At 38.2% G+C, this 16,658-nt stretch overlaps 1 protein-coding gene across 1 annotated transcript in view; it reads left to right on the top strand.

Moving 5' to 3' along the window:
• The window catches only part of LOC124798092 (dedicator of cytokinesis protein 9), a 340,161-nt gene that overhangs the window by 59,956 nt on the left and 263,547 nt on the right, over positions 1-16,658 (top strand). Inside the window, exons 7-8 of the mRNA XM_047261335.1 lie at positions 4,580-4,751; positions 15,851-16,026. Coding sequence (XP_047117291.1) covers positions 4,580-4,751; positions 15,851-16,026 — 348 coding nt within the window. The remainder of the gene's footprint in view (positions 1-4,579; positions 4,752-15,850; positions 16,027-16,658) is intronic.

Genomic DNA, 16,658 nt, shown 5'->3' with positions numbered 1-16,658 from the left:
CTTGTTCAACACTTTATTTATTTATTCATCCAGGAACCACCTTAACAATAAGTTTTGTCATTGTAACATAGTAGAAACAGTGTAAGTATGCTTTGATGAGGATCGGACAGGTGGTCGATCATGGCCTTGATGAAGGAGCCATCCTGGCATTTGCCTAAAATTCTTCTTCTTTGTTAGCGCCACAACTCTTGGTGAGCCTTGACTTCTTCAGTGATTTTCCTCCACATTTATAGGTTGTTTGCTGCTCTTTTCCATTCCTGAACTCCTAAACTGGTGAGATCTGCTGTTATGTTGTCAATCCATCTTCTTCTAAGTCTCCGATTTTACCTAGCTGAATGGATCATACCTTTCATCATTTTCTTTGCAATTCTGTCCTCTTGCCATTCTTTCCACTTGTCCTAACCATCATATTCTCTGTGATTTCACGAATTATATTATGTCCCTACCTTGTATTAATACTTGTAATTTGGCACTGTAGCATGTTCTCCAGTCTTCTTACTTCCATATTGTACCATAGATTTTGCATAGTATTTTCTGCTCAAAGGCTCTTACTGGATTTTTGTCATCTCTGTCATTGTCCATACCTCTGACCCATATGTTATAACTGGGTGGACTATGGAGTTATATATTAGTAGTTTTGTTTTTCTTGTAATGAGGCTATTTCTGAAAAGTTGCATATTTGCGAAGTAAGCTCTGTTTCCTGCTTGTATTCTTCCCCTTGTAGCCTTTCCAATAATGTTGTTATTTGTTATTGGGGCTCCCAGGTAGTTTAAAGAGGACACTCCTTTGAATCATTTGCCATTGATGTTTAGGTCTTTAGCAGTTCTTCTGGCCTCAGATTGTGACATGACCATATATTTTGTTTTGTTTTCTTTCACTATGAGGCCAATTTTTAATGCTCCTGTTGCCTTTGCCAGATATATTACTTGGAGTGTATTGATATTTCTTCCTCCTATAGCAGTGTCATCAACATACGCACATATCTGGCTAGTTTTCATAAATGTGGCACCTCTTCTGTTGATTTTATTTACTAGACTATGCAGGGGTATATTGAATAGGTCAGTGGAGAGACTCTCACCTTGCTTTACGCTTTTATGAAAGTAAAGCCTTCACTTGTCCTGCTAAAGACCTTTATTTTTGCTCTTGTCTCTGTCATTGTCAGTCCGATTAATCTTATTAGTTTAGCACATATGGCATCTTCTTCCATTACTGTGTATAGTTCTTGCCGGTTTATGCTGTCAAAGGCTTGTTTGAGTCGATGAATAGGAAATGCAGATCTATATCATATTCATATAACATTTCTATCATTTATTTTATCACAAATATTTGATCAGTAGTTCCTCTTTTTGTCAAAAGCTACACTGATATACCCCTAGTATAACTTCTGTGCACTTCAGTGTCCCTTCGTTTAATGTAATTTTGAAGATCTTATAAGCTGTGCTTAGGAGTGTTATACCTCTGTAGTTTCCACATGCTGTTCTATCCCCTTTCTTTTAAATGGGGTTTATTATTCCAGTTTTCCAAGTATCTGACATAGTTCCTGTTATCATTTATTAATGTGTGAAGTTCCTTTGTTACAGCCTCTCCACCATTTTTATTTAATTCAGGGATTATGCTGTCTTCTCCAGGGGCTCGATTGTTTTTTGTCTGTGCACAGTCTGGAGATCTCTTGTAGTGTTGGCTCTCTTACCTCATTGGCATCATTGTCTACTTCCAGTTCCCATCTTTCCTCCTGTGCAGCTGTCTCTTTGTCTTGTAGGCTGGTATTTGGTGTTTCTTTGAAATATCTGCCCATCTTCCCACTGCTTGTTCTTCCTCCTTATCATTTTCCCATCTGTGCTGGAGCATGCCATTATTTTTGGCTGGAATCCGCTCTTTATTTTGCCTGCAATATAATAGTACTTTCTTATTTCACTGTCTTCCTTTAAATCTTCTAGCTCTTGAAATTTCTTCTTCGGACACTCTCTTTTCTTTCTGTTGCACAGTCTGTTAGCTCTTCTCCTCACTTCTCTGTATTGTTCCACATTATTTCTGGTTTCTGTCTGTAGTACTTCTATTCTTGCCCTGTTCTTTTCCCCTATTGCTGACCGGCAGTCTTTGTCAAATCATTCCTGGGTTTTTCTGTTTCTTCTTATGCCTATTGTTTCTTCTACAGATTCTTTAATGCCTTTTTCAGCCCCATCTTACAATAGGCACCTTCACTGCTGGGCAAGAGGTTTGCATGCTTCGTTAAAGTTAAGAGCTGTGCCAGTGGTAGCATAGCTACCGGCAGGGTCACTCAAGGCTGTTTGGTCTTGACTGAAGAGACAGACGAAGTGCATCCCACATTATAGGGCAGGGAGGGCTCTGGAGGTGTAGTGAAGCCATAGAGGAGTAAACCTAATACGAATTCTGGTCCTCCAGGTTGGGGGTTGGTCATGGGGCTAATAACCGCATAACATAAAAAAGAATATTGTGGAAATTCAACAGAAACCTTGGAAACTGGATGGAAAACATGTATCATGACCCCGGCAAAGTAAACAGATTAAGGATCTGACAGTAGCATTATGGAATGTGAGGACAATGCTTCGACCTGGAAAAATGAAAGAAATAGCCAATGATATTTTAAAATTATGTATGATGTTATAGGGGTACAGGAAATAAGACAGCAAGGAAATGGGCAGAGAGATAAACTTGAGTACTCATTGGCACATAGTAGATGAGAAGAAAAAAAAGAGGCCAATTCGGAACAGGATTTATAACAACTTGGGAAGTAGGAAAAGCATATTAGAAATTGAACTCGTAAAGTGGAAGGATGTGCAGACTCAAACTAAGGGGGAAATTTAGGAACATATCAATAGTAAATGGACATGTGCCAATGAAGCAAAAAAGGAATATAATAAAAGAACAGCTCTCTGAAGACTTGGAATAAGTATGCTGTGCTGTACCTAAATTTGACTTGATGGTAGTAATAGATTTTAAGGCAAAAATAGAGAGGAATGAACATCAGTATGCAGTTTCTGGAAAATATTCACTGCATGCAGAAATCAGTGAGACTGGAGACTTATTATGCCAATTCACAGCAAGGAATAATACGACTATTAATAAGTATCTGTGTCTCGCACGAAAGGATCTGTTTGGGTACTTGGAAGTGTGCAGTCAATGGAGTAGTCAATCATATTGACCATATTTTAGTGATTGCACACCACTCCACATTAATTATAGATTTATGGAACTGTAGAGGACCAAACTGTGACTTGGACCACTTTTGTGATGAACTCAGTCTTGGGAAAGAAACTGCCATTAAAAAATGGCAACAGGCTATGAAAGAAGGTAAACTGTAATACTGACAAACTGAAAATCCCCGATGAAGTAAAAAAATACCAAGTAACACTAAGCAGAAAGTTGAGTAATGAAGAGACTGTAGTAGAAATAGATGAAAGGTAGAGCATATGTCTAAAATGATTTAGGAAACCCCTGGGAAACCTACAGCAGGATGGCATGACAGAGCAAACTCTATCCTCCTAAATATAAGGTCACTGTCGTAACAACTGCATTGCTTGGTCCCTATTGTGCAATGTTCTTTGATTTATACATAGTTGGTGGCAGATAAATTATAACATGAAACATAATTTTGCTCTTCATCACTGCATACACTTAGGACACACACAGGTGACTACTGAACCATAGACATGCTGCTGTGTCTCTTACACTAACTCCAGTCTGTTTGGAAACTGACTTCATGTCTGTAAATATGTAACTATGCACCATGCACATCTTCATGTTCACATACATTAAGTACATGGCTTGCTGCAGTGTGGTCCATTTAACTGTTACAATCTGTGATAGTTGATCGCTTGTTATCAGCTATGTTTTTTAGTCAGCTTAACATTAAATGTATACAACTGAACAAAATGTTTATTTAAGTACTAGATCTGAGGGTAATTTCTATGCTAGATTGGAACCAGTTACCAAAAACAATATTACTTCACTGAATTAAAAGTGCTAACCCTACTCTAACATGTTTAATTGTGAAAGACCATTCTTAGCTATGTCTCTAATATGAATGCAGTGATGTTTTTCACCTGTTGCTATCTCTGATTGAGTATTATGCTTAGTTTTTCTTCCCTACAGTGATTTATGATGAGATAATTTATTGTTTCATCTTTTTTTGGCAATTCCACTAATAACATTTGTTTTTACTTTAGACATCATAGAGAAGCGGAAAATAGCTATTGTACAGATAAAATTAAATTAAAGTAGATAATTTTGCAGTCAGAATTAAAGGAAAAGAAAATGGTGAAATAAACGATGTGATACATAAAATTTAGCAAGAGTGAAGCTATGCTACGTAGAAGATGGGCAACTTCTTTCTTTATTTCTGCTTTAGTCGTACACAACACAAAGTAAATATTTTAGCTTTAAAATCTCATTGCATTACTTTTTCTATACGTGTTGCTTTACAAGCTATGTGAGAGGTTATATTGAATCAATGTGATTTGCCAAGCCTTCTTCTGACATATGAAAAATCTCTTTTGTGTGCATTTGTTTAGATGAATAGTATGATTAATTCTTTTAAAAATTAAACATTATGTTTCAGAACACTAAACGAGGCCGGTTTTCCTTTGAATTGCGCATGACTGCTGGTCACAAATCATTTACCCTTGCTGCAGAATCTGAGGCTGAAATGCAAGACTGGATTAATAAGCTGAGTGCTGTCATTCAGCAGATAAAAATACAGGAAGAAAAACGAGCGGCCTCATTGGAGAGAGGTATTTTTATTATCTTATTCAGTGGAATATGTCATTAAACTGTTTTAATTTCTTTGGCAGGTTTCTGAACAGCATGGTATAACAGCATGAGTGGTAACTGGAAAATATTATAAAGATGAATGTAGTATGAAAAGATATTGAACCATAAAATACTGGAAGTTCCATGTAGTCATAATGTATATTTATAAATTTTTGCCAAGTGGTGAACCAATACTGTAATGAAACTGCATGGCAGATTAAAACTGTGTGCCGGACCGAGACTTGAACTCCGGACCTTTGCCTTTCGCGGGCATGTGCTCTACCAACTGAGCTACCCAAGCAGAACTCCTGCCCCATCCTCACTGCTTTAATTCCGCCAGTATCTCGTCTCCTGCCTTCCAAACTTTGCAGAAGCTCTCCTGCGAACCTTGCAGAACTAGCACTCCTGGAAGAAAGGATATTGCGGAGACATGGCTTAGCCACAGACTGGGGAATGTTTCCAGAATGAAATTTTCACTCTGCAGTGGAGTGTTGCTGATATGAAACTTCCTGGCAGATTAAAACTGTGTGCCGGACTGAGACTCGAACTCGGGACCTTTGCCTTTCGCAGGCAAATGTATACGTCCCGAGTTCAAGTCTTGGTCACACAGTTTTAATCTGCCAGGAAGTTTCATATCAGCACACACTCCACTGCAGAGTGAAAATTTCATTCTTCAGTACTGTAATGCCACTACAGTGGAACTTTGGTTTTATGTTATCTGATTTTATGTTTTTCCTGATTCTACAGTATAAATTCATAGTCCCTCTGAAAGGCCCATATCAGTGCTAAAAAAATTCCCTGTTTTTACATAGTAAACTTTACACAATTTTACATTCTTGCTCGACTTCACCCAGTTTTCTTGCTATTGGCATTTGCAGTGACTGAATGAGTTATAAGTGGTATAAAAGACAGAAGGTCCACACCGTGGGTGACGGTGGAGTTACGGGAATATTTCTGGCATATAAGGGAGACATGAGAGAGGAATACTGATATAATCCATGAGTGGCATTGCCAACATCACTTGTAACGTTTAGCTTTGCCATTTAATAATGATGGCACTTGTAACGTTTAGCTTTGCCATTTAATAATGATGGGTTCAGTATGTTTCACACTACTTTTTGCAGGAACTCACATAATCGTGACATGGTGGCACTGTGAAAGCAACCAGGAACGAGGCTATCGATTTGTTAGTTGCTATAGGTCAAGCTGATGTTGATTATGGATGTGTTAGTGACAAGAGAATCTCAGTTGTAGCAAGAACTCTTTAGGGAAATGTGTTTGTGAGTGTACAACATGAGAAATATTTGTGACAAGAAAGAATATGAATTTTATTACTCATCGTTTCACTTGCTGCAATTTAAGCTCTCCTCTTATGTTCCTGTCTAATATCACACTCAGGAATCAGCGCATATTAAGAAATAAACAATGAAGTATTTGTGACAAGGAACAATAAGAATTTAATTGCTGGTTATTTCTCTTGCATGAATGTAATTATTCCTCTTAGATTTTTTGCATGTCTGCACACTCGGAAATCACCACACATTTGGAAATAAACAGACAAATATCTATTTCATCCTTCATTCTCTAACCAGACAGAAATGTATACAGCATCGAATATTGCAGAACATCTTGTATTATTATCATAATGAATGTGGTAACAATGATAAGTTGAAAAAATATTGGCATCTAGCGAGTTGCGAACCTATAAACTCAAGCTCAGCTAACCACGACATTAGCCATTATGCTACAGCTTACTCCTCTGAATCTTTAGTTGTGCATTAGTGATCATAAAATCTCTTTGTCGCCTTACATAGTAGATGCTTTATCAACGACACTTAATGATAATGTGACATATTTGTGATATGCTACTTTGAATGCACTATTGCTTTGAAATGGCATACTGCACACACATATGTCACACGCTACAAAGGAAATGAATAATCGAAATTCACACAGGGATTGTTTACATGCACTGTCCAAAGTCTGTAGTCGAAAGCCCGCTAGTGACATCACCACTGTAAAAAGTACTGTGAAGCCACGTCAACACTGCCACTGAAAACATATTTCTGTTGGAAACATTATTCCCTACATTGTTTCGATCTGTTTACGGCTTTGTTTCTTGCCTCTGTTTCTGTCCACACTGACAGCAAACATATCTCAGTGTATTCACATTGTTTGCAACACTATTTGTTGTATTGTTTTCATATTATGTGCCATGTTATGTTTAGAGATGAGGAAACTGTAATTTGTACCTGAAGGCTATAAGCATCTCTCAGTGTTTAGTAGTTTTACAGAATAAGGTTGTGTTTATCAAAGAATTTCGTAATTGGTGTAAAAAAGTACAGTATTATTTTCATGAAGTGTTTTTATAGTAGTTGATGATGGTTGATAAAACTGGATTAGTTATATGAAATCAATTTGTAGACTGGCATACAGTAGTCTTTGGTGAGCAAAAACATACTGTAGAACAACTTGTGGGATAAACTTCCTACGTATAGGTACTGAATATGGAAGACAGCTATAGTTTCTGTAATTTCACTTGGGTATCATCTAACAGTTTTGAATTTCTGGTTAATATGGTATCACCATTTCTTAAAAAAAAGATAGAAATTTCAGGAAAGCAATTACAACTAAACATGCTGTTAGTCTTAGTTTTTTGTCAACAGAAGATTCATTCCAAAGCCTTAAGTATTAATTTCTCATTTCAAACCAAGCTGCCACAGATGAATTTATTTTCTTTCCTACGCAAGCCTTAAGTATTAATTTCTCATTTCGAACCATGCTGCTACAGATGAATTTATTTTCTTTCCGACGCAATCTTTCTTGGTATTCTACCAGCAGCTCTAGCAGCAGTTTTCTGCAGTGCATCTTGTTTTACTGTTCTTGTACTGCTTGATTCTTATGTTCCACAAGCAGTCGTCATCGTGGTACGACGATAATAATTTCACAGTCTTCTGCCTCATCCACTGCACTTCCCCCCCCCCCCCCCCCCCCCCCCCCCCCCTCCTAGAGTATCTAACAACTGTGTACAACAAATGACACAATATGTGACACATAAACATACACTTGCATCATAAAGCAGTGACATGTGGTAGCTGGCCTGAAACACTGATTCTTTTGATCTGTAAGGACACTTCTGTGGGCAGATGTTTCTGTGTTTCGAAAGATGTTTCCAAATGGTGTCCACATTAAGTAGTCGCAAACTTGTTTCAAGTTAAGTGTGTATTTGGCTTGAAGTATACTTGATCCAATAAGACTGCCATTGGCTACAGAAGAAAAACGCACCACTACATGATAGATTCTGGTGCCTTACACTGCACTTCAGTTTTTGGTTTAATTCGTAATTTCCATCAATTTTTGCTTCTTCTGGTTGAACACAAAATAAGGATGTCTCAAAAATACATGCTTTGACTTATAATTTGTGGTCATAGCATGTCGGCAAATAACTTGATTACCTTGTACCAAGGACCAGTTTCAATTTTTTGATGAGTTTTTACTTGCTGTTGCACATCCATGATTTTTTAAGAGCTGACAAAATTCATTACCACAAACTATTGTATATACTTCGTATTTTGCATTTAATTTCCTTCACTTATACAGATTTTATACAATTTATTGCTGAAGATTATGATTTGTAATCGTGTATGCCAATTACATACATTTTTGCTAATATTTTGGGGAGTTTAATGTTTTCCACAATTTTGCATTTTCCTAAATTTTGCAGTTTTGAAGTCTGGACTCCACAAAAACGTAAAGTAGGGGTTTCACCAGAGTGAAAAACTCGTACTAGCCCCTTTCCTTGATCTTCAACAGAACTTATGCCCCCTTAATTTTTCAACGGGAAAAGGGTGCTCTTAAACAATTGTTTACAACTGAGGAATCTTGGAAGCTAGGAATCAGTGTAAATTATTTGAATCTGTGTTATTAGAAGGAAAGTTGCTACTCACCTTGTAGTGAAGATGCTGAGTTGCAGATAGGCACAACTAAAAGACTCTCACAAATAAAGCTTTTGGGCAGCAGTTTTTTTTTTTTGTGTGTGTGTGTGTGTGTGTGTTTTATTGGAGTTTGGGTTTCGCATGTTGCAATATTATTCCTGAACATGACATGCATTTCTTTTCTGCCTCACATGTCACAGAAGCTGTTTAAATGGCCTTGGACCCAGGCTTGCCATTCACCTATCACAAAGTGAGAATGAAGTATCTCATGGCAACAGGCTTTTATAAAATTTTCTTGGTCTCCTTGCCACTTACAGTAAAAACTTAAGCTTTCAGTAGTAATCTCCATCAGCTTCACCAGAAACAGCTGACTGATGTAACTGCTTCCCACTGGGTTACAAGCAACTCAGTGAGTGTAGCCCCTTCCCTTTTTTTGAGGTTACACGTATCAAAATAGGTAGGGTACTTGGCAGAAAAGGCATAATACCTGTTTTCTTACTGAAAATGAGATGCTGCCAGTTCAATGACATATTGACTGGTCAATCCATACAATTCCTTAATGTTGTGTGGAACACACCGTGGTCCATTAAAAATTGTAATTTAGAAAAATCAGTTGTTACTGAGTGTAGTCTCACAAATAAATATAACTCAAACAATGGAAAATCCAGGATGGAATGTAACAATACCAGAGAAGGAAAGTTGCCACTCACCATATAGCGGAGATGCTGAGTCACGATAGGCACAAGAAAAAGATTCACACAGTTATAGCTTTTGGCCATGGAGGCCTTTGTCAGCAGTAGACACACATACACACACATGCGCACACACACACTTACACAAGCACAACTTGCACACACGTCTGCAGTCTTAGAGAACTGAAACCACGCGCGCGGATACACACACTTGTGCTCCTACATAGTTATGACTGAATGCACAATCCCAGGAGTGCAGTTCGGCAGGTGGACTAGGGAGAGGTTGGGGTTGTGTCAGATGGGTTGGGTAGTGGAAGAAAAAGGTGGGAGACAGAAAGAGAGCTTTAAGGTAGATAACTATCTGCTTGGAGGGGGCAGTGAGTGTTTGCTGGCTAGGAATGTGAGAGGGAGGGGTGGCTTCTGCCAGCTGACTCCTCTGCATAAAAGCTCTGCCATAATGCTCCCATCTCAGAAGTCCAACATAACATTCAGTCTCTACACAAATCCATTTGCCTATCCCATAATCTCTCCCTCCAAGTCCATCCTCCTCTTCACTCTGACACCCCACATATGCACCGTCTACATGCTCCCCAAAAGTATGTAAACCCAGCAATCCTGGATGCTCCATTGTAGCTATTATTGTGCTCATACTGAATTTCTGCTTTTCTTAGCAACATATCCAACCAGTTGGCAAAACCTAGCCTCTCACATCAAAGATACTGACCACTGCCTTCACCGACTCTCTACCATTCCCACCCCTTTACCTCCTAGGTCCCTACTCATCACTGTTAATGTCACCTTCCCATACACCAACATCCCTCATGCCCATGGCCTTTCCGCTGTCGAATACTACCTTTCCCAATGTTTAGATTACAAACCCACTACCACTTTCCTCATACACCTTGCCAACTGTATCATGATGCACAACTACTTCTTGTTTTGAGTAGAAGATATATAAACAAATGTGTGGCACAACCATGGGCACTCTCCTAACCAACATTTTCATGGGCCATATAGAGGGAGCCTTCCTAGCCTCCCAAACTCCCAAATACTGTGTCTGGTTGAGATTCATTGTGATATCTTCATAATCTGGACTCAAAAGCAATACACCCTATCCTCATTCCTTCACAACCTCAGCACTTTCTCGCCCACCTGCTTCACATGGTCTTGCTTGTCCCAGCATTGGACATTGACCTCCACCTGTGATGTGTCCACTCATTTTGACAGCTGCCGTCCCCTCCACACCAAAAAATCAATCACATACTGTTTGGGCAGCTGTGGACAATGTATCTGTAATGACAAGAATTCCCTTGCCCAATATGCTGAAGATCTCACGAGGGCTTTCACAGACAGGCATTACCTGCCAAACCTAGTGTGCAGACAGATTTCCTGTGCCATATCCTCTCTCTCTCTCTCTCTCTCTCTCTCTCTCTCTCTCTCACACACACACACACACACACACACACACACACACACACACACACACACATGCCAAGAATCATCTGCAAAAGAGTGCCCCTTCGTCACTGAGTATCGCTCTGTACTGGAACATCTGAACCATATCCTTCATCAGGGCTTTGATTATCTATAATTGTGTCCTGAAATGAGGGACATCGTACTAAAGATCCTTCTCACCTCTCCTGAATTAGTGCTCTGTCTCCCACCCAACTTGCACAACATCCCAGTGGATCGCTATGCACCTCACCCTACTCACCCCTTGCCACAGAGATTGTATCCCTGTCACAGGATTATTCTAATCCATAAGAGGCCAGGCTATTAGTGAAACCAGCCATGTCATATACCAACTCAGCTGTCACAGCACAGCTTTTTATGTTAGTATGATAATCGGCCAGTTGGCTGCCAAAATGAACAGCAATTGCCAAAATGTGTCCAAGAACAAAATAGACCACCTGGTGGAACGTCATACAGCTGAACATAACATGCTCAATTTCAGTGGCTGCTCCACAACCATAAGTCATCTGGATCAATCCCTCAGCTACCTGCTTTTCTGAACTATGCAGATGGGAGCTATCCTTGCAACACATCCTTTGCTCCTGGAACCATCGTAGCCTCATTCTCTTTTAACCGACTGTCGCCAAGCCTTGCACCCAACAGTTTCCCCTTCCACTGTTTTATGCCTTGTATCCAACAGTTTCCCCTTCCACTATATAATCACCTCCCAACTCATCACTCCCCATTACATTCATTGTGCACTATTCCTCATCAGCTCCAACACCTGTGCATCACATGCCTGGCCTGTGCATCTGCTGTCCCTCCTTCCCACAATTCTAGCTAGCAAACCAGCTGCCTCCCCTCAAGCCACCTGCTACTCACCCACAAACTGTCTTCTTGCTTCCCACCTCTTTCTCCCTTTACCATATTACCTGACACAACCTCCACCCACGCTCTAGCTCATACCACACTGCACTCCTGGAATTGTGCATCCAGTAGATACAATGTAGGTGTGTGTGTGTGTGTGTGTGTGTGTGTGTGTGTGTGCTCTCTAAAGCTAGCAAGTTTTCAGTCTTTTTTGTGCTGGTTGATAACCCTTCTGCTTTTAGTGAGTGGTCTCCTTTACTCCTAAAGGATTTACATTTAGCAGCAATAATGTCAGTCAGTTATTCCTGATGAGAGCGGTGAAGGCAATCACTGAAAATGTGAGATTTTGGTCTAACTTGATGTAGCAAGAAGACTGAGGTATGTGTTTTTTTTACAGGATTTTGTGAAACTGAGCAAATTAGTTCATGGCTGTCAGGAACATCTGACTATCTGACTGTGATATTATAACATGGGATGTTCAGCAGTGTTCCATACCAGAGCTGCTGCTTTTGTGATATACTTAATGATTTGCCTTCAGTCCTAGTAGACAGGTGTATAGCTCTTTTTTCAGTTCACTGGCTGAATAATATAGCAAATTATATGCTGGAAAGAAACTCTTGCTTCACAACTAGTAGATTGATTATTAACTGTGCCAAAACAGAATGTATTCCATTTCTTAAGCACAGTTCTGTATTCACACTAAAATTTATCTTTTTTACCATTTTTGGGACTGTTGGTGGATAGCAAGCCTTCGGGGAAGGCACTTATTCAGGATGTCCTGTGGAAGGGGAACACACACACCTGCCTTAACAGTTAGAATGTTGTCCATCATCAGTACCAGTGATACATAGGAACTTTTCTGTTTCACACAATTTCATCCCTTGACATGACACGGGCTGGAGCAACTCAGTCCAGACAGAAAGAATATTTTTAGCCTAAGACTAGCCATTTTGGCCATACTCGGTGTTAATTCACAAAGCTCGTGCAGGCCTTTATTAGGAAGCCAAGGATTCGTAAAGTATTTGCTTATGAAGTTTTTTGCTGTGAACACAAGTTTAATGAAGAGCAGCATCCAGTCAATGGAAACAAGACAGCCTTGATCTTCACATTGTGAGCACACCCTTAACTGCTGCCCAGAGCTTGTTTGTGACAAACCACAAGTTTTTGTGGCAGACACCTTCTGTCCCCTGCAAGAGTACTTACGATTGGTTTAATTCTCTTATGGGAATGAATTTTATTGAAATTAATGTAGCAAAGCAGTAGTGTTCACATATGAGTACATTAGGCTAAATTGTTGTTGTTACTTTAGGCTTATTTGTTTGTGTTACAGTTGTAATGTATTGGAACACACAGAAGCCGTTTATGTAAAGAGGATTCTGGCTTGCACAAAAAAATTATAAGTGTACTCCTTCAGCCACTTTGATTTTAGTTCAATTTTAGACACCACTGCACTTTTCAATAGTCATACCATTATCTTCATATGGATTAAGACTTTTTACAGCAGAAACAACATCTGGTTCATATTCCATGTTAAACTGGATGACTGCTTTCTCCGGTTGGGTAACTGGTGTGGGTTAGGGACACTCAAGTAGCCGTAGTGGCATCCAATAGAAATACTTGCACCAGGCCATTGAGCTACATGGAATTAATTAATACAGATAATGGAATTTATTTGTGACATGCATGTGTCTTATCTATTTGGCAGACAGCGATTTGGAAAGATGGTTACATATTGTCTTGCAGTTGTGAAGAAACAGTAATGCCAGTTTGCAGAATTGGAAGGTTTTACAAACATTTCTGACTGTATGTAAAAGCCATATTTACTTCATAACTGGAGGACATTTAACTGGAAGACACACTTGCTGTACGTTTTCATAGTACACATCACTCTTCATACCAGCCCAGTTCTCATATGGTAGCAGCATACAGATCAGTGATACACAAAGGAAACAAAAACTCCACTAAGTGATGGAAAAACAACACAGAGAAATGGGAACCATTGCACAAATAGCTGCAGATGATGGATAACTCCCTTCACTTATAGACAATTTATCCGATGAAGTGCGAAAGAAAGGTGAAGAAAATAGAAAAATAATAATAAACCAAATAAAATGCCCACTGTAGGTATCCTGTATTTATGAAACATTTTTTGAGAAATTGCCTACACCTTTAAATATTACAGTATTGTAACAGCTTTTCCACTAACAATAAGTTATGCCACAGCTTACCCCACAGTATTAAGAGCAATGCTGAGATCTGCTCGAACCCAATATTGGTGTTCATATTAAATGTCTTGTTCCATATAAAGGACAACTGGACAAAACTTTAATGTCCAGTTTAAACGACACATCAAATACACAGGACACAAATATGAAAACATAAACATTAACTTGCAAATACTGCATAAATTAAATACAACCATATGATGAGCCTGTTTGAAGAGCTTGATATATTTGTACACAGCAAGAAGATTGGACCAAAATGGCTAAAGGGAAAAATTCAATCCATCTCAACCAACCTGTTAATAGTTTTCTCAAATATATCTACGAACTGTAAACAGTGTTTATGTTGTACACTTCTACTTGTAATTTGCAAAGGAATAACGCTTTTAATTATTTTGAGGTAAATGATGCAGTAATATAAACCTGTCAAAATCTGAAAATCCATGTCACTGATTTTAATCACAGTTTCATTTTTGTTTTAAAACAGAAATAATTAAATCATTAATTCCATGCTACTGTATTGTTACTTAGAACTAAGAATTCCCAAATAGTAATATGTCTCACTGTCTTTGATGTATCTCTCGCCAATGCTTAGAGCCTTTGTGATAGTTTTTATTTTTCAGTGTAACACTTGCAAAAATTAGAGTGTGGTGCACTATATATGTATACAGCAAGAAGTATTATTCCATACACACAGTAAATACAGCTTCTACATACAGATAGAAATGTCTACAGCCCTTTTCAATTATGCAGATTATCACTTCACCAGTGCAATATGAAACCTAACCTTCCTTCCATAATACTGTTTGCCACGTAAATGGAATATGTGTATGCCACAAGTAGTTTTTTTCAATTTCAAAACATCATAATCCACTTGATGAAGATGGCATGACCATTGAAATGCATCGTGACACTTGATATAAAAAGTACAAGCCTCTGAAATAGTAAATTGGTAATTTTTTGGATTAACTGTAGGGGGCTTCTGGCTTGTTCACCTGATCCAGCTACCCTGATTTTTGCTTCAGTGGTTTTCCCAAATTATTTCAGAAGAATCTGAGCTGGTTCCCACTAATAGACCATGGCTAGTGCCTGCCTCTTTCCTCACCCATTATTAAGACTTGTAAAATGAAGTAAATTCTTATACTATATGTTTGTTCTGTTTTATTTTTATTATGTGACTGAGCCCATTTAGGATTGTGGAAGGTACTTACCAATGTTAGTTAGCTTCCATCTGTGTTCATATTTTTTCAAATTATTTAGAAAATGTTCTCAATGATTTGGCTCTTGCATGGGTGCGCCTTTGCCACATATCTTACTTTCTTTAGTTCCATCTTCCCTTATATCTTGTAGTCTTTTATTTGCCTGCTGTCTTCCATATTTAATTTATTTGTTTATGTCAGTTAATTATCATTTATGCCCAGACTTTGAAATTCTCTCTCATCTATAACGCGATGGATATATTCATCCTTGTGTTCATGATTGTGGTGTTTTTCTGTCTTGAGTTATATCTTAAGGTACTGGGGAAAATTTTTAACTTTATTTTATCCAACATAAATAGTGTTTTTATGGAAGCCAGCAAGTGAGTCTGTGAACTAATAAAACACTACATGACATAATATGTTTTCATGCATACCACTTACATCCTCTTTTTGTCACCCAGTACTCAATCATGTGCATATGGTCCATCAAATATTGTTTACAGTCTTTCATGAAGTGGCTAGTTTTACACATTGTTGCACCATTTCCTAGTAAAGTTCTTTGACATGAAGTATGTTTCTTACCTGTAGATGTGTGCCATATACTGTGGTTTGTCATATTTAAGAAGCCTTATCATGTGTTACAGCTTTACAGGAAAAATTGTACTGTTATTGTAGAAAGAAACTTAAATCAGTAAATGTTTATTTTGTTGCAGCAAATAATGCTCAGCCTCCTTCTCCACAACCAGTTCAAATGTATGGTACACTAAAAGGGCTGGAGCAGAGTATGAACCCTCAACTGATTAAATATTCTCGTGAAACTGATGTATCCATATCATTGGCTAGAAAAGAAAATAGGCGTCGATTATTTAGTATTTATCCACACATATTGGTGAGGCTATTTAAATTTTCTTTGTATTTACGAGAGACCATTTGATAACTACTCATAAGATTGAAATTGTTTAACAAAGACCTTTAGCTCACAAGTGTTACTGGTACATGCTTTTTCGGTGAACGTTTTAACATGTACTAATAACATAATATGTCTTTATTTCTAGGAGTCTGAGGCTTTAATAAAATTAACAGCCATTATTCTCAACATTTTGTTTATTGTTTATGGGATCTGTCTAAGACATGAAATTCGTGCTAATATAGACAAGTAACCCATTTTCTGCAAATCCCGTATGAGGATATCCTCTGGGATCTATAACCATGTAAAAAACACAAAAATACTGTGTAAGTTATGTTGCTTGTGTACAATTACCCTATCTGGCTTTTTTTTCATTGCTTATAAATACCCTTAGCAACTGCCAGCTAACTTATTTGAAGTATACCTAAGGAATGTGATACCACTCCAATCCATTTTCGTCTGCAACTTATTTAGAAGGTGAAAAATAATACCGTATAATGTTCATGTATTATGCTACAAATACAATCATTACGTATGCATATAAAAAATACGTCTAAAATCGTAGGGTTGGACTCCTCACACCTTGGCAGTAGTCAGTTGTGGTTGTTGGTTTG

Source organism: Schistocerca piceifrons, chromosome 5 (assembly GCF_021461385.2).
Source record: "Schistocerca piceifrons isolate TAMUIC-IGC-003096 chromosome 5, iqSchPice1.1, whole genome shotgun sequence".
NCBI lineage: Eukaryota > Metazoa > Arthropoda > Insecta > Orthoptera > Acrididae > Schistocerca > Schistocerca piceifrons.
Note: the sequence above shows the minus strand (reverse complement) of the source record. Positions and strands in the feature narration are given on the sequence as shown.